The 18,525-nt window shown below is 44.4% G+C and overlaps 1 protein-coding gene across 1 annotated transcript; it reads left to right on the plus strand.

The window, feature by feature from the left end:
• The first annotated feature begins 7,084 nt into the window (after window positions 1-7,084).
• Window positions 7,085-17,489, plus strand: foxn1 (forkhead box N1). Its single transcript, XM_065027219.1, has 9 exons — window positions 7,085-7,222; window positions 8,212-8,589; window positions 9,493-9,619; window positions 10,333-10,453; window positions 14,130-14,226; window positions 15,896-16,103; window positions 16,503-16,576; window positions 16,697-16,964; window positions 17,161-17,489. Exons 1-9 carry the CDS (start codon window positions 7,085-7,087, stop codon window positions 17,487-17,489), a joined length of 1,740 nt encoding a protein of 579 aa, XP_064883291.1.
• Window positions 17,490-18,525: the final 1,036 nt, after the last annotated feature.

Here is an 18,525-nt window from a genome sequence, read left to right on the forward strand (position 1 = left end):
GGAGTTTACAGGCTGTTTATACACAGGACAGGAGTTTACAGGTTGTTTATTCACAGGACAGGAGTTTACAGGCGGTTTATTCACAGGACAGGAGGTTAGAGGTTGTTTATACACAGGACATTGGTTTACAGGCTGTTTATACACAGGACAGGGGTTTACAGGCTGTTTATACACAGGACAGGAGTTTACAGGCTGTTTATACACAGGACAGGAGTTTACAGGTTGTTTATACACAGGACAGGAGTTTACAGGCTGTTTATACACAGGGCAGGAGTTTACAGGCTGTTTATTCACAGGACAGGAGGTTACAGGCTGTTTATACACAGTACATTGGTTTACAGGCTATTTATACATAGGACAGGAGTTTACAGGCTGTTTATACACAGGACATTGGTTTACAGGCTGTTTATACACAGGACAGGAGTTTACAGGTTGTTTATACACAGGACAGGGGTTTACAGGTTGTTTATACACAGGACAGGAGTTTACAGGCTGTTTATTCACAGGACAGGAGGTTACAGGCTGTTTATACACAGTACATTGGTTTACAGGCTGTTTATACATAGGACAGGAGTTTACAGGCTGTTTATACACAGTACATTGGTTTACAGGCTGTTTATACACAGGATAGGAGTTTACAGGTTGTTTATACACAGGACAGGAGTTTACAGGCTGTTTATACACAGGACAGGAGTTTACAGGTTGTTTATACACAGGACAGGAGTTTACAGGCTGTTTATACACAGGACAGGAGTTTACAGGTTGTTTATACACAGGACAAGAGTTTACAGGCTGTTTATACACAGGACAGGAGTTTACAGGCTGTTTATACACAGGACAGGAGGTTACAGGTTTTTGTTCCAGTCTTTCACTAGCACCTCATTCAGCTTATTGTGGTCTAAATTGTAGATGATGAACTTACGCACAGTGCAGTACCCTGTGGCAGAAATCACCCATGTCTGTATTTTAGAATGACCGTCATATATTACCATGAGCTGACAATTTTGCATGATAGAGAACAATGTGTGGATCTACTTCTAACATAGTAATGTTGCACACTGCTGAATAAATTCCTGACTAAAGTCCTGTGATAGGGTGATTTTCCTGATGGACGGGAGGTTCCCAAGTTCTTTCCATCTGTCTGGGTGATGGGGTGGGATGTGCTTCAACCTGAGGAGAACACAGCAGAAACATAAGGCCAAGGGAGGATACATTAACCTCACTGCTCAAATTTCAGTGCTGGTTCAAGTTGCTGAGAACCACAACTACCTTTTTGAATGTGCAATTGCTTTGTAAACAGTGTTACATATTCATAAGCTTGATCAAGTTCTCCCCGATTTACTGTTCATTTATCATATCATTATTCCACATACATTTTCTTTATATGCAATGGTGAAACACAAGGGAGGGCAAAGTGACAAGAAGAACGTTATCTAGCTAGCTAACGTTAGGTAAACAGACACTACATGTATGTATTGACTGATCATGTAAGAATGCACAAATAATTTGGCTGTCTAGCAAGCCTAGATTGAACTGGAACATTTTCTCCCAAGCGGGGACTTCAGTCCGCCATTAATTCAGAAGTTTTTGTCATTTTCGCTGTGTCGCAAGGTGTTATGGGATAGCCTCCCTGGCGAAAAGAACAAAAAAGTATGCTTCCATGTGTACTTTGTTTTCCAGACCTCCCAAGTACGCTTATAGAACTTCCCGTAAACTTAGCACATACTTGTCTTTTCACGTTCTTATGTTTGGAATCGCACTTGAAAATGACAGTTGATTTCCGTACTCGCTATACGCTCTAGATAGAACACAAGTATGCATTTTGGAACACTGCCAGTGTTTGTTTGACTAAATATTAGTCAAACAAAGACCTAACAGGAGCGCTGTGATTTGCATATATTACTGTATCACATGGTTGACAACAGCCCAGCCAGCACATTCACATGCAGGCATAAGAGCCTGTACAGAGAAGAGAGGCTCTTATGTTTTAGCCCGGTTTCATGAGCCTACCCAATGGTGTGTTTCAATAATGACATTCATTCAGTGATAGGGTTTACCCAGGAAAAACTTCCCCAAAATGACTCATTCATGGTAAACAGGTTGGAGGAACACCCTGCATATATATTTTGTATGTAATGTATATCTAAATTCCTCAAGAAAGGCATATAGTTAAGGGGCGGGAAACAGTAGCCACAGTATTTGCAGGCTTTAGGTTCCAGCACAGCTCTAACACACCTGATTCAACAGATCAACTAATCATGATCTTCAATTTAAACGTGTATTAGTTCAAACAGTTGTGTTAGCGTTGCCCACCCGTGTCTTACTGTCTGTGACATGACATATAGGAGCATAGAGATACTGCACAGAAGCTTATAACGTCTGTGATGGAGGACTTCGAATGTCAACAGGTCACAAAACTGTAAGTAAAGTGAACGAGGGTTAAGTCCCTAGTGTTTGTTCTTTGAGATAATATTCGTTTTCTCCCCTCATCTCACTGCTGGCACTCTGGGCTTTAGTTATAACAACACAGGAACCGACAGAGCAAAGGAGAAGAAAAGAAGGAGATGAAAAGAAGTACTTCCTAATTACATGATGGATGAAAGTGAAAAGGTAGACGTTCTTGGTCCATTAGAACTGCCAATCAAATGGTGTAAAGGTGAGGGTTAGTTATGGCAACACCTCAGGACTGGGACCGCTGAAACATGCTCAGAAACAAGCACACCTGGGTTCAAATACTATTTAAAACCTTTGAAATACATTGAGTATTTGCTCTAGCTTGCCTTGAGTGCCAGATGGGTGGGTTTTGCAGTTTTGGAACTATTCTATTGGTCCATTAAACCAGGCATACTCAATCAAACACAAATAAAGTACCCGTAATTATGTCAAATACTATTTGAACCCAGGTCTGTCAGAAACCAACACACCATTCAGCTTTAGAAGGGCTTTAAAGAGGAACTGGACACTTAGAGGAAAACCAACACCACTAAACATTGGTGTATCAAATTATTCACATATATCTTTTTGTCTTTAAATCAGATGGGAACCATTCATTCATACATTTTGGCTTGTAAATTGTGGGAATATCCCCAGGACAAACTGTGGACATTTTAATATCTGATTTTTTTGTTTTCTGTAGACTTGATAACATGGCAGAGTTGGCAGACTGGTGTCATTCCTTTTCCCACATCAACTCACAGACAATGGCAGCGTTTGTTCATCTGAATGGCACATACATTTGTCAGTATTAGCTTCTGGTTGTGGGGAGCATTATCAATACACAGTTCCTAGAGTTAAATCATTTTGACATTAAGGTTAATTCTGTAGATGTATTGCAGTATATTGGTTAGTTCCCAACAATGACCCTGCTATTTTAAGTTTTATTTTATTTTATTTTATTTGACCATTTAAAAAAACAAGCACACATAAAACTTGAAAAAGCCATACATGCACATGAGGTGAATGTGAAGGTGTACTTGTCACATGGTAAGTACACTTCACCAATGCCATGAAGGCCCAGCCCTTTTATCAGAGGTCACAGTGCACACACAAACAGGGATGTCACACTATAGTCCTTAACCTCCCACAGATCCCGCTCCACCTTGAAAGCAGTTAACCTTCTATGGCCAAAGAAATGACAGCACAGTGTTTTTTTCTCTTGATCAACCATTCTTCCTCGCCAGTGCAACTCCAAACGGCCAATCAGAGGTTTGTGTCAAGCAGGGCAAAGGAGCAGTTGCTGCAACAGAACAAAGGCTGTCTCAACTCTGACATTTCACTTCCTTTTTACTTTTGTATTGAATCTCTCTCTCTCTCGCGCTCTACTTCTCTAAAACAGGTCAATAATGGCTGACCCTGGCCGTGACCCCGGACCTGACCCCACTCTCCGAGGGTGTCTCAGGGGGAGTTGGGATATGCAAAACACACACACACACACACACACACACACACACACACACACACACACACACACACACACACACACACACACACACACACACACACACACGGGTCTTGATTTCACCCTTCAACCCAACTCAGCAATAGCTGGTTGTGAGTGATCTAATCTTCACGGTTTGTTGCCCATTTTAATGAGCTTTGAGGTGTGTGTGTGTGTGTGTGTGTGCGTCTGTGCGTGCATTGATGTGTATAAGTGTGTGTGTATGAGGTCACGCTTCCTGGAACCTCTGCCACATGTCTCACACCTCTGCTGGGATCTGATAACAGAACTGTAAACTGATGAAGATGGAAAAGCACCTTGCCAGTGCCATAGAGCCAATTTACAGTTAAAGTCGGAAGTTTACATACACTTTGGTTGGAGTCATTAAAACTTGTTTTCAACCACTCCACAAATTTCTTGTTAAGAAACTATAGTTTTGGCAAGTCGGTTAGGACATCTACTTTGTGCATGACACAAGTCATTTTTCCAACAATTGTTTACAGACAGATTATTTCACTTATAATTCACTGTATCACAATTCCAGTGGGTCAGAAGTTTACATAGTTGACTGTGCCTTTAAACAGCTTGGAAAATACCAGAACATGATGTCATGGCTTTAGAAGCTTCTGATAGGCTAATTGACATCATTTGAGTCAATTGGAGGTGTACCTGTGGATGTATTTCAAGGCCTACCTTCAAACTCAGTGCCTCCTTGCTTGACATCATGGGAAAATCAAAAGAAATCAGCCAACACCTCAGAAGAAAATTGTAGACCTCCACAAGTCTGGTTCATCCTTGGGAGCAATTTCCAAATGCCGGAAGGTACCACGTTCATCTGTGCAAACAATAGTAAATAAGTATAACCACCATGGGACCACGCAGCTGTCATACCGCTCAGGAAGGAGAGATTAACGTACTTTGGTGCGAAAAGTACCAATCAATCCCAGAACAACAGCAAAGGTCCTTGTGAAGATGCTGGAGGAAACAGGTACAGAAGTATCTATATCCATAGTAAAACGAGTCCTATATCGACATAACCTGAAAGGCCACTCAGCAAGGAAGAAGCCACTGCTCCAAAACCACCATAAAAAATACAGACTATGGTTTGCAACTGCACATGGGGACAAAGATCATACTTTTTGGAGAAATATCCTCTGGTCTGATGAAACCAACATAGGACTGTTTGGCCATAATGACCATCGTTATGTTTGGAGGAAAAAGGGGGAGGCTTGCAAGCCAAAGAACACCATCCCAACCATGAAGCACGGGCGTGGCAGCATCATGTTGTGGAGGTTCTTTGCTGCAGGAGGGACCGGTGCACTTCACAAAATAGATGGCATCATGAGGCAGGATAATGATGTGGATATATTGAAGCAACATCTCAAGACATCAGTCAGGAAGTTAAAGCTTGGTCGCAAATATCCCCAAGCATACTTCCAAAGTTGTGGCAAAATGGCTTGAGGATAACAAAGTCAAGGTATTGGAGTGGCCATCACAAAGCCCTGAACTCAATCCTATAGAAAAATTGTGGGCAGAACTGAAAAGCGGGTGTGAGCAAGGAGGCCTGCAAACCTGACTCAGTTACACCAGCTCTGTCAGGAGGAATGGGCCAAAAATCACCCAATTTATTGTGTGAAGCTTGTGGAAGGCTACCTGAAACGTTTGACCCAAGATAAACAATTTAAAGGCAACGCTACCAAATACTAATTGAGTGTATGTAAACTTCTGACCCACTGGGAATGTGATGAAATAAATAAAACCTGAAATAAATCATTCTCTCTACTAATTATTCTGACATTTCACATTCTTAAAATAAAGTGGTGATCATAACTGACCTAAGACAGGAAATTTTTACTAGGATTAAATGTCAGGAATTGTGAAAAACTGAGTTTAAATGTATTTGTGTCTGTAAACAGTTGTTGGAAACATTACTTGTGTCATGCACAAAGTAGATGTCCTAACCGACTTGCCAAAACTATAGTTTGTTGGAGTGGTTGAAAAACGAGTTTAATTGACTCCAACCTATGTGTATGTAAACTTCCGACTTCAACAGTAGTTTTGCGAGCCAATGCTAACTAGCTAAGTAGAAAAATGGCTTAATTGCCAGAATTTTACAGTATCCCTTAAACCTAGTCCTAGACTAAATGTTTCTCCATTTAAAGTGCTTCTTAGTCAAAGATTAGGCTTAATCTGTGTCTGGGATACTTTTTCATCGAGCCTGCAGTCCCCATAACTGTACACTAAAAGATGACATATTGTATAGGCCCTAGTCTGTTAACAATGATAACTCAGAGATGCCCAGAAGACCGCTGAGATGTTACATTGGGGTTAAATGCTGTAGCCTACCTGAAAGGTATATTCATACTATGAATGACCCAGACTGAAAGATACAATAAGGATATGATGTAACGCATGGATGGCACTGGCAAGCATCAACCACACACAGATGAATCATGCAAGCCACTGTGCATACAGTACATGTCATGAACCTGTGAAAGCTAGGCATGACACATTTACAATTCCAAATAACATAGATTAAAAAAACACAGGAAATGCGATTGTGACTCATAACACACATTCAACTACACTGAGTGTACAAAACATGGACAAGAGCAACATGGTATGTTGCTGTTTCCATGACCAGGTGAATCCAGGTGAAGCTATGATCCCCTTTTGATGTCACCTGTTAAATCCACTTCAATCAGTGTAGATGGTTAAAGAAGGATTTTTAAGCCTCGGGACAATTGAGACATGGATGTGCAAGACAAAATATTTAAGTGCCTTTGAACCGTAGGTGCCAGGTGCAGCAGTTTGAGTGTGTCAAGAACTGCAACGCTGCTGGGTTTTTCATGCTCAACAGTTTCACATGTTTATCAAGAATGTTCCACCATCCAAAGGACATCCAGCCAACATGACACAGCTGTGGGAAGCATTGGAGTCAACATGGTCCAGCATTCCTGTGGATCGCTTTCGACACCTTGTAGAGTCCATGCCCTGACAAATTGAGGCTGTCTGAGGGCAAAAGGGGGTGCAACTCAATATTAGGAAGGTGTTCCTGATATTTTATAACCTCAGTGTATACCACGCCCCAAACTCAAACATGTTTCTATTCTTCCCAGGTGCAGATTTCCTCATAGGCATATCATCATGTCTACAGAATCTCCCAGCTCCACGTGTACTCACAGTGCCAACAAGTCCCTGACAACGACACCAGCCCCTCAGATCTCCTCCCTACGCACATGTGAGCCTCCAGGGTCCTCCCTCCAGCAGATGGTGCACTCACAGGTACCAGAATCCACTGAAAACGGTTTATTTTACAGTTTCACCTAGAAATACACTCCCTCCATTTTGATTCAGCCCAAAGCCATGCATGCTTTACCCATCTCATCTACTTTCCTGCACCTGCATTAGGCTGCTGTTCCTCCAGAGGTAATTCCAGAATCCACATTGTGATCTTAGTGCATAAGCCCATAGCTGTTTGAATAACCAGACCTCGGTTCAAGTAGTATTTTTTGGTTCCATTGGTTGCTTTTCATTGGTAATTTTCATTGTGGCAGATAAAGTATTTGAAAAAAAGCAACATGGTTGTTTTTAAGTGAATCTAAAATGATTTATAAACTGGGTGGTTTGAGCCCTGAATGCTGATTGGCTGACAGCCGTGGTATATCAGACCGTATACCACTGGTTTCATTGGTAACCAGTTTATAATAGCAGTAAGACACCTCGGGGATTTATGATATATGGACAATATACCACAGGCTAAGGGCTGCATCCATGCACTCCACGTTGCATTGTGCCTAAGAACAGTCCTTAGCCGTGGTATATTGGCCATATACCATACATCCTCGGGCCTTATTGCTTAAGTCAACTATCTACTTATCACACACACAAGACCTTTTCAAGGACAAGATGCCCTGGAGGAAATGTGTTAAGTTTTATCCTGACATTAATCACGTTCCTCTTCCTTTGGACTAATGAATTACCCACCCCTGGGGCAGCAATGTGCCAGTAAATACGGGAGATCTCTATCTATAAGGAGATGTAAATACCCCCCCCCCCGCCAAAACAGGCATGATGTGTTTAAACCCAAATTATGTCTGCGTCCCAAATAGCTCCCTATAGGATGTAATTTGGGATACAGAAAAGCCAGGAGATAAAATGTATGTGTTTCTTGGCTATTTCCTTGCATTGTTTCATGATTGCAGATGCCAGCCAGTAGATTCTGGATGTTGCTAAATAACCAGCTAACAATTTGTATATTAATCTCTCCTCAGTGTGATAGCAGTTCTGTGTCATTTACCACTGCCCAGCGTGAGAAAGAAAGCGCCACCTACAGACACAGAAATGCCGCTGCAGAGACCTGCAGGAGGCACAGCATTGATGGAGCCATGGTAACACAGAGTCAAAGGTCAAACTTAGGGTCAGTGTCTGATGACCGCTTCCACCCCTACCGTCGTCAGTTCAGCAACGGTGGGGTTGCCACGGGTTGGCTGGCCCCTGGTCCCCCTGGTCCCCCTGGTCCCCCGGGGTCTCATCCCTTCATCAGTCTCGGAGAGGTGGAGTCTCCAGATGGCTTCACAGACACATCAACCAGTGAGGAACAGACATGCTGGGATACATACAACGGGAGTTTCCAGGCTTCCAGACTGAGGGTATGATACAGTGATATTCATACTCTAAATGGCTATTCATTCATGGTACACGCTAACAGCTGAACACACACACACACACACGCACACACACGCACACACATGCACACACGCACACATGCACACGCGCACGCACACGTCACAGGAAGGCCATAAAGATCATCAAGGACAACAACCACCCGAGCCACTGCCTGTTCACCCCGCTATCATCCAGAAGGCGAGGTCAGTACAGGTGCATCAAAGCTGGGACCGAGAGACTGAAAAACAGCTTCTATCTCAAGGCCATCAGACTGTTAAACAGCCACCACTAACATTGAGTGGCTGCTGCCAACACACTGACACTGACACTGACTCAACTCCAGCCACTTTAATAATGGGAATTGATGTAAAATATATCACTAGCCACTTTAAACAATGCTACTTAATATAATGTTTACATACCCTACATTATTTATCTCATATGTATACGTATATACTGTACTCTATATCATCTACTGCATCTTTATGTAATACATGTATCACTAGCCACTTTAAACTATGCCACTTTGTTTACATACTCATCTCATATGTATATACTGTACTTGATACCATCTACTGCATCTTGCCTATGCCGCTCTGTACCATCACTCATTCATATATCTTTATGTACATATTCTTTATCCCTTTACACTTGTGTGTATAAGGTAGTAGTTTTGGAATTGTTAGCTAGATTACTTGTTGGTTATTACTCCAGTGTCGGAACTAGAAGCACAAGCATTTCGCTACACTCGCATTAACATCTGCTAACCATGTGTATGTGACAAATAAAATTAGTTTGATTTGATCACAATGCTGCCAATGAGTTTCCTCAGATTTCATTACTTGTATAATGCATTTATATTCATTCATTCCCTTCATCCAACACAGCAGGGCTCCCAGCACTCTTACCCAGAACCACTGGCTGCACCCAAGGAACCTTCCTGCTTCCTGTCCCAAGGCCATGCCTCCTACAGCCCCCTAGCTCCACTGCAGCAGGTGAGTGGGCAGGACCAAAGTACAGGGGGAGGGGTTAATTTAAGGGGGAGGTTCTTAGAGGAGCTTAACTCAATAGGGTGGTTTAGGTGGGCTATAGAGCGCAATAGTAATGTCTTTTGTAGGCACTAAGGGAGGGCATTTTGTAGGGTTTTTTGATAAACACAGAAAATAAGGTCTATTGTAACACGGGTTTAGGAGATCTTATGGTATATGTTTTGTTCTATGAGATAATCTTAATCTGCTAACGTTAAAAATATTGAATTTTGATGCATTTATGTGTTGGAGGGGGTGTAAGGTGTGAGGTGTATCAAAACAAGCACACAAAGCACTTAAAGGCTTCATAATTCATAAATGTCCGGTTAACTGACTAATATTCTCTCAAAGAACAAAACTCATTTATATTTTTTAGGTCTACAAACTGTTGGTTTGGGTGGAATGTTGGTGCTGTATAGGTTGGTTGGCACAGAAACTACCTAGGGTACTGCATATCTTTTCAAGAGTTAGTGCCCTTGAAAAGATAACTTGTCAAACACCTTGCCAAGGAAAATAACACTTTGCCAACAGGGCTTGGTTATATCATACCGTGAACTTGTAACAGTATAGGGTTGGCAGAACACAGCTGTGCGGTTTGGAAAGACCTCACTGTGTACTCACTTTGTGACTAAAGTAATACAAGTTCTGCTGTAACAATGTGTGTATGTATGTGTTTGTGTTCTCTCTAGTTCTCACCAGGTGTGTATTCTACCAGTGGAAAATCCAAAAGTTCTCAGTACTCTCTCCAGTGCCTCTCCACTCCAACCCATCAGGACAGTAGCATGCAGTCCCTCTTCCCCAAGCCCATCTACTCATACAGGTGAACACGCTACTTCGATACTCCATACATGTGCATAATCACAATCTATTACCAATCCGTACAATCAGGTTTTGGAATTTGGTGTAACATTAATTATATATTAAAGACCTTATTTAATCAAGACCGTATTCAATCAAGACCTTATTCAATCATGACCTTATTCAATCAATACCTTATTCAATCAATACTGTATTCAATCAAGACTGTATTCAATCAAGACCTTATTTAATCAAGACCTTAGTTAATCAAGACTGTATTCAATCAAGACTGTATTCAATCAAGACCTTATTTAATCAAGACCACATTTAATCAAGACCTTATTCAATCAAGACCTTATTCAATCAAGACCTTATTTAATCAAGACCTTATTCAATCAAGACCGTATTTAATCATGACCATATTTAATCAAGACCTTATTTAATCAAGACCTTATTCAATCAAGACCTTATTTAATCAAGACCTTATTTAATCATGACCATATTTAATCAAGACCTTATTCAATCAAGACCTTATTTAATCATGACCATATTTAATCAAGACCTTATTCAATCAAGACCTCATTTAATCATGACCATATTTAATCAAGACCTTATTTAATCAAGACCTTATTCAATCAAGACCTTATTTAATCAAGACCTTAATCAATCAAGACCTTATTTAATCAAGGCCTTATTCAATCAAGACCTTATTTAATCAAGACCTTATTCAATCAAACCCATTTCTCAATATTGATTACTCTTCTTTCTCTGCCTGTTTGAAGTCATGTTTAAAGGGCGAAACAAAAATCATTTGAACTGTAAGCATGTCAGTTCTTTAATAACCCCTAAAAGCAGTTTACCAGTTTAGATTGAAAGGGAACCAAAGTATATACTGTATATTTGGTGTATGGAGGGGGTGTAAGGTGTGAGGTGTGAGGTGGATGGAGGGGGTGTAAGGTGTGAGGTGGATGGAGGGGTGTAAGGTGTGAGGTGGATGGAGGGGGTGTAAGGTGTGAGGTGGATGGAGGGGGTGTGAGGTGTGAGTGGGATGGAGGGGGTGTAAGGTGTGAGGTGGATGGAGGGGGTGTAAGGTGTGAGGTAGATGGAGGGGTGTAAGGTGTGAGGTGGATGGAGGGGGTGTAAGGTGTGAGGTGGATGGAGGGGGTGTAAGGTGTGAGGTAGATGGAGGGGTGTAAGGTGTGAGGTGGATGGAGGGGGTGTAAGGTGTGAGGTGGATAGAGGCTGTGTGAGGTGTGAGGTGGATGGGGGTGGGGTGAGATGTGCAGCGTGTGCGGCGTGAGGTGTGCGGTGGATGGGAGGGTGCAGTGTGAGGCGTGAGGTGGATGGGGGCTGTGTGAGGTGTGAGGTGGATGGGGGTGTGCGGTGTGAGGTGTGAGGTGTGAGGTGGATGGGGGCTGTGTGAAGTGTGAAGTGGATTGGGTGAATGGGAGGTGTGAGGTGGATGGAGGGTGTGAGGTGTGAGTGGGATGGAGGGGTGTAAGGTGTGAGGTGGATGGAGGGGGTGTAAGGTGTGAGGTAGATGGAGGGGTGTAAGGTGTGAGGTGGATGGAGGGGGTGTAAGGTGTGAGGTAGATGGAGGGGGTGTAAGGTGTGAGGTGGATGGAGGGTGCAGTGTGAGGCGTGAGGTGGATGGGGGCTGTGTGAGGTGTGAGGTGGATGGGGGTGTGCGGTGTGAGGTATGAGGTGTGAGGTGGATGGGGGCTGTGTGAGGTGTGAGGTGGATTGGGTGAATGGGAGGTGTGAGTGGGATGGAGGGGTGTAAGGTGTGAGGTGGATGGAGGGGTGTAAGGTGTGAGGTAGATGGAGGGGGTGTAAGGTGTGAGGTGGATGCAGGGGGTGTAAGGTGTGAGGTGTGAGGTGTGAGGTGGATGGAGGGGTGTAAGGTGTGAGGTGTGAGGTGTGAGGTGGATGGAGGGGGTGTAAGGTGTGAGGTGTGAGGTGGATGGAGGGGGTGTAAGGTGTGAGGTGGATGGAGGGGTGTAAGGTGTGAGGTGTGAGGTGAATGGGAGGTGTGAGGTGGATGGAGGGGGTGTAAGGTGTGAGGTGTGAGGTGGATGGAGGGGTGTAAGGTGTGAGGTGTGAGGTGTGAGGTGGATGGAGGGGGTGTAAGGTGTGAGGTGTGAGGTGGATGGAGGGGGTGTAAGGTGTGAGGTGAATGGGAGGTGTGAGGTGTGCGGCATGAGGTGTGAGGTGGATGTAGGGGTGTGAGCGTGATTTGGATGGGGGTGTGCGGTGTGAGGTGGATGGGGGTTGTGTGAGGTGTAAGGTGGATGAGGGGTGTGTCAGGTATGAGGTGTGTGTGAGGTGGATTGGGTGTGTGTGAGGTGTAAGGTGGATGAGAAGTGTGTGTGAGGTGTGAGATGGATGGAGTGTGTGTGAGGTGGATGGAGGCTGTGTGAGGTGTGAGGTGTGAGGTGTGAGATGGATGGAGTGTGTGTGAGGTGGATGGAGGCTGTGTGAGGTGTGAGGTGTGAGGTGTGAGATGGATGGAGTGTGTGTGAGGTGGATAGAGGCTGTGTGAGGTGTGAGGTGGATGGGGGTGAGATGTGCAGCGTGTGCGGCGTAAGGTGTGCGGTGGATGGGGGTGCAGTGTGAGGCGTGAGGTGGATGGGGGCTGTGTGAGGTGTGAGGTGGATGGGGGGTGTGCGGTGTGAGGTGTGAGGTGTGAGGTGGATGGGGGCTGTGTGAGGTGTGAGGTGGATTGGGTGAATGGGAGGTGTGAGGTGGATGTAGGGGTGTGAGGTGTGAGTTGGATGGGGGGGTGAGGTGTGAGGTGGATGGGGGGGGTGTGAGGTGTGAGGTGGATGGGGGCTGTGTGAGGTGTGAGGTGGATGGGGGCTGTGTGAGGTGTGAGGTGGATTGGGTGAATGGGAGGTGTGAGGTGGATGTAGGGGTGTGAGGTGTGAGGTGGATGGGGGCTGTGTGAGGTGTGAGGTGGATGGGGCTGTGTGAGGTGTGAGGTGGATGGGGGCTGTGTGAGATGTGAGGTTGATGAGATGTGTGTGTGAGATGTGAGGTGGATGGTGTGTGTGTGAGTTGGATGAGGTGTGTGAGGTGTGAGATGTGAGGTGGATGGGTGGGGTGTGCGGTGTGAGATAGATGGGGTGTGTGTGAGGTGTGCGGTGGATGGAGGGGTGTGAGGTGTGAGTTGGATGGAGGGGTGTGAGGTGTAAATTGGATGGGGGTGTGCGGTGTGAGGTGTGAGGTGTGAGGTGTGAGGTGGATGGGGTGTGTGTATAAGATGTGAGGTGGATTGGGTGTGTGTGAGGTGTGAGGTGTGCGGCGTGAGGTGTGAGGTGTGAGGTGGATGGAGGGGTGTGAGGTGTGAGTTGGATGGGGGGGGGGTGCGGTGTGAGGTGTGAGGTGGATAAGGGGTGTGTGAGGTATGAGATGTGTGTACACACAGGTAAAAGCCTTTTTGGTTCCAGGTAGAACTCTTTCTACAGACGGTTCTACATGGAACCCAAAAGGGCTCTATCTGGAATCAAAAAGGGTTTTACCTGGAACCAAAAAGGGTTCTCCTATGGGTACAGTCGATGAACCCTTTTGGAACCCTACTGAATAAACAACACTGTGATGTTAAATAATATAATATATGTTATCATATGCAATAATAATATAATATTGACTACAACTGATTGACTACACTGACTACAATGTTTGTCTTCAATCCGTAGCATTCTGATCTTCATGGCTCTGAGGAACAGTAAGACAGGGAGTCTCCCGGTTAGTGAGATCTACAGGTTCATGACTGAACACTTCCCCTACTTCAAGGTACAGCAGGAGGACATTTTGGCTTCTCGCTGACACAACAGTCATCTCTGTGTCTTCATAACTCTTTCATTATTTTCATCCTATGTATTTTATCTGTGAAATGTCACAGGCAGAGTTGTTATAACCATTGCTATACATCCTTGTATGAACTTTGTATCACCTAACATTCCAAAAGGAATGAATACAAGGATACACACGTGACATGCATTGGGCTTAACCACACTTGTAAAGTAAATTCCTTGTATTTACATGTGGTTTGAAAGACTCAATCACTGAGAGATCAACGCCTGCTGATCTTCAATCCTCTCATATCTGGCGATAAGCCCTTTATAGGAGGACATGGAGAGGGAGAGAGAGAGAAACCATATGTTTTCTTTAGAGGCTCCATAGATTAATGATGAATGATACTATAATAGTGTATATAGATCCAACTGTGTGCCAAAGCAGAAGCAGCCTTTGCCGTAGACTAGCCTCGTCCCCAGCCATTTGTTAGGCATCATCGACCCCTACCTATTCTATAGAGAATTCAGGCGTGGCCTCGAGGACCTAGTGAAAAATAGTGCACTAGGGAACAGGGTGCTATTTGGGACTCAGACTGTGTTTATCGAGGCTAGCCGTGGGCCACCCCGGCTGATACCCGTTAGGGCTTGATCATCCATGTCTTCCCATCCATCAAGATGCTTATAGACCCATGAAGTGGTTGGCTGTTTGTTGGCTGTCAGTCTGGCTGGCTATCTGGCCTGCTGTCTGTCTGTCTGTCTGTCTGTCTGTCTGTCTGTCTGTCTGTCTGTCTGTCTGTCTGTCTGTCTGTCTGTCTGTCTGTCTGTCTGTCTGTCAGTCAGTCTGGCGGGCTATCTGGCCTGCTGTATGTCTGTCTGTCTGTCTGTCTGTCTGTCTGTCTGTCTGTCTGTCTGTCTGTCTGTCTGTCTGTCTGGCTGGCTGTCTGGCTGTCTGGCTGGTTGGCTGGCAGGCTGGCTGGCTGTCTGGCTGGCTCTCTGTATGTCTGGCTGTCTGTCTGGCATAGGAAGAGGAGGAATGTACAACGTGGCACTGCAGCAGCTTTGGCTCCTCTTCAGCCGAACATACTGTAGAACCTATGACTGAGAGACTGCCTCTGGGGGGTTTGTGTGTGTGTGTTTGTGTACGTGTGTGCGTGTGTGTGTGTGTGTGCAATGTGGCCCTACCCCTGCTTTGGTTCCTCTTGACTTTTGACTTGATTTTTAATTACTTTTAACCCCTATTTCGGTAAAAAGCTGAGGGTTGGGGCTGGACAGAGCTATGGATGCAGAGACTGACCATTCATGACATCACATTATATTTTTACGCTGTATGTTGTTTATTTGCATTGAATGTTTACAAACAGTGGAGTAAAACAAGCGTATATGTTGGGTTCTGAACTAACTTCTAAGCTATATTCTTCAAGGATGAATGGGTAAATATCATTAATTGGAATGTCAAGAAATGGATGCATCAATCGCAGATAGCCCCTTTAAGAAATTCATAAATATGTTAAATATACTTCAATGCAATACCTTGATTATTTACATATACTACTGTATAGTTTGTGGCTATAAACATTGAACAATTAAAAATTGGAGGGGAAAAAAGTATCCCATGGAAAATTAAAATACTGTTACTGTACATTTCCCCTCTCCTTTCTGTCTCTCAGACGGCTCCAGATGGATGGAAGAACTCGGTCCGCCACAATCTGTCTCTGAATAAGTGCTTTGAGAAGGTGGAGAATAAGATTGGCAACTCTTCCCGTAAGGGCTGCCTGTGGGCCCTCAACCCAGCCAAGATAGAGAAGATGCAGGAGGAGCTACACAAGTGGCGCCGCAAAGACCCCCTCACTGTCCGCAAGAGCATGGCCAGGCCAGGTAGGTGGTCTATTCATCACAGACCAGGACTCCTCTTAGACCTGGCTCATGTTTTATTTGCACTTCCTCAAAGTTCAGATGCCAGTGTTTTAATGGACTGTAAGCTTGGCAATCCTCAGGTCCGCCATGGCATAAATGACACCCTAAATAAGATGGTTCTATGTTACTCAGAACGATTCAAGTACAGCTTGTGTTGTTACAGACAGGGCATGTTACCTTGGAGACTGAGCAACACCAGTGTTCTGGTGATTCTATCCACTCAGCCTTTTTGGCAGCTGTTACCGGAGATAAATGTAAGGTCCTCTCAATTTACCCATCTCTCTCTCTCTCTCTCTCTCTCTCTCTCGCATTCTCTCTCTCTCTCGCACTCTCTCTCTCTCTCTCTCTCTGTTTTCTCAGAGGACCTGGATCGCCTGTTGGGGGAAAGACCAGGGAATCTGAAATCTTTACCTTTTTACCACCAGACCCCACTGGCAAGATCCACCACAAACTACAACCCTACCCCTTCCTCCTTCACTTCATCCCAGCCTCCAGAGCCCTGTCGTCCTCTCCAACGTCCCCTCTACCCCCACGTCCCCCTTCCACCCTGACAGTCAACCAGCACCCCCGCTACATGTCCCCCACCACCCCCACCCCTTCTCCTTCTACTCCCCTGCGGACAGCAGCCTCCATCAGGTATCCCTCCCAATGTGGGTACCTTGGGTTCACCTTTGGCGGGGCAGACACCCTCCAACTGTAGCGCCACCATACAGGCAGAGTATAAATTTGGGCCCAGGAGCATGCAGGAGCTACAGCTAGAGGGAGATGCTAGTAACGATATCGACACGCTCAACCCCAGCTTGACTGACCTGCAGCTCCACGGTGAGTGAGTGAGAGAGAGTGAGAGAGTGAGAGAGAGAGAGTGAGAGAGAGTGAGAGAAAGAGTGAGAGAGAGTGAGAGAGAGTGAGAGAGAGAGAGAGAGAGAGAGAGAGAGAGAGAGAGAGAGAGAACCATATTCAGGAATTATTTTTATACAATCTTCAACAAGATTAGCAACCCTGTTCACTCTCTTCTCAGGTTACTTGTGGGAGGAGCTGAGAGAGGACAGCCTGGCTCCTGATTCGCTGGTAGCAATCAGTCCCTCCTCGTCCCCCTCATCTTCCCAGCCAACACACTTCCTCCTGGGGTCAAGTCTGAGGAGCACCTGTCCTGTCAACCAGACATCAGAGTTGATCTCTGTCGGGCTGGGGAAGGAGGAGGAAGAAGATGAGGAGGAGATGGACGGAGGATGTGGAGGTCCATCAGACCTACATATTAATGGACAGTACCACACAGCCTACACAGGTGTGGAGAGTTTAGCTGGTTACCTCACTTCCATGGGGAACACCCCCATACCTTTGCTTTGAAGCCCAGGAATAGACTGGGGTTGTGAAGGTCAAGACTTATCACAATGTAGCAATGAAACAGTGACAATATTGTGCACAGTTTGATCACAACCAAACATCATATTTTGCTTTGCTTTGAACCTGCAGAGCTTGTTGGTTCAATTAGTCTACAATTAGCCTGAATCAAATCTGTGAGCGAGTAGGGGTTCAGGTTTTATCACAATTGCGTTAACAATATGTTTTTATTCATGTCATTGACTGTGGCTGGGTCAAATTCAAAACTTGACATTCATGAGAATGAATGGATCCAAAAGCTCATGACACTGTTCAGTGAAAAGGAGTAGAGTGCAGTACCACCTAACTTCACACAAGATGGCAGCAGAGAGCTTTAGTTACTTATTTAATGGAACTTTAGAGTTGTTGATAGAAATACGGCTCTGTTCTACACAACATATTTCTATGTTGAACATTTTGTGAAGTATCTTTCTCCTGAATAAGCCCCCTGGTGTGATATGTTCCCGCTTTTTAATTGGCATTTTATTCAGTTTATGGTGACAAGAGATGATTCAAGCCATCTGGTTTTTAGCTCAAAGCTAATGATTGTAATTACAAAATTTGTCTTAGCATAATTTCTGATAAGAAACAGGGAACATACTCACTGTTAACTCAATTAATTTTCTTTCTAGAAATAGTTTTCAAAGCTTTCTAGCTAAATTACCATTGAGGATGGAAGTCAATCTCAAGGCAGAGCCAGACAATTGTTTTCAGACCTCCCTCTAGTTCCTGTAAGTCCCATCTAATAATTTAGCTTCCATAAATATGAAAGTGGAACAAGTTTTGAGAGTGTGTTTTAGTCATAGCATGTGTGAAAAGGCCCTTTTTATTGTATGGAATAACTGAGTATATAGTAAACTGTCTTTGATTTATAGCTCTTGAACTGATTCATGATTTGATATTCTAGTCTAGGCAATTTGTTCTGCATCTATCTAATTTCTGTCCATCACACATCTATCCAGACATTGTAAAACAACCTTTGATATAATTGGCTGTTCCCACA

The sequence above is a fragment of the Oncorhynchus nerka genome, linkage group LG14 (assembly GCF_034236695.1).
Source record: "Oncorhynchus nerka isolate Pitt River linkage group LG14, Oner_Uvic_2.0, whole genome shotgun sequence".
Classification (NCBI taxonomy): Eukaryota; Metazoa; Chordata; class Actinopteri; order Salmoniformes; family Salmonidae; genus Oncorhynchus; species Oncorhynchus nerka.

Excerpts from the sequence above, each read along its gene's own strand:
- foxn1 (XM_065027219.1), top strand. The coding sequence starts at position 7,085 with ATGTCTACAGAATCTCCCAGCTCCACGTGTACTCACAGTGCCAACAAG. Across the intron at positions 9,620-10,332 it reads GGTGAGTGGGCAGGACCAAA|GTGTGTATTCTACCAGTGGA; the intron begins GTACAGGGGGAG and ends AGTTCTCACCAG. Across the intron at positions 14,227-15,895 it reads AACACTTCCCCTACTTCAAG|ACGGCTCCAGATGGATGGAA; the intron begins GTACAGCAGGAG and ends TCTGTCTCTCAG.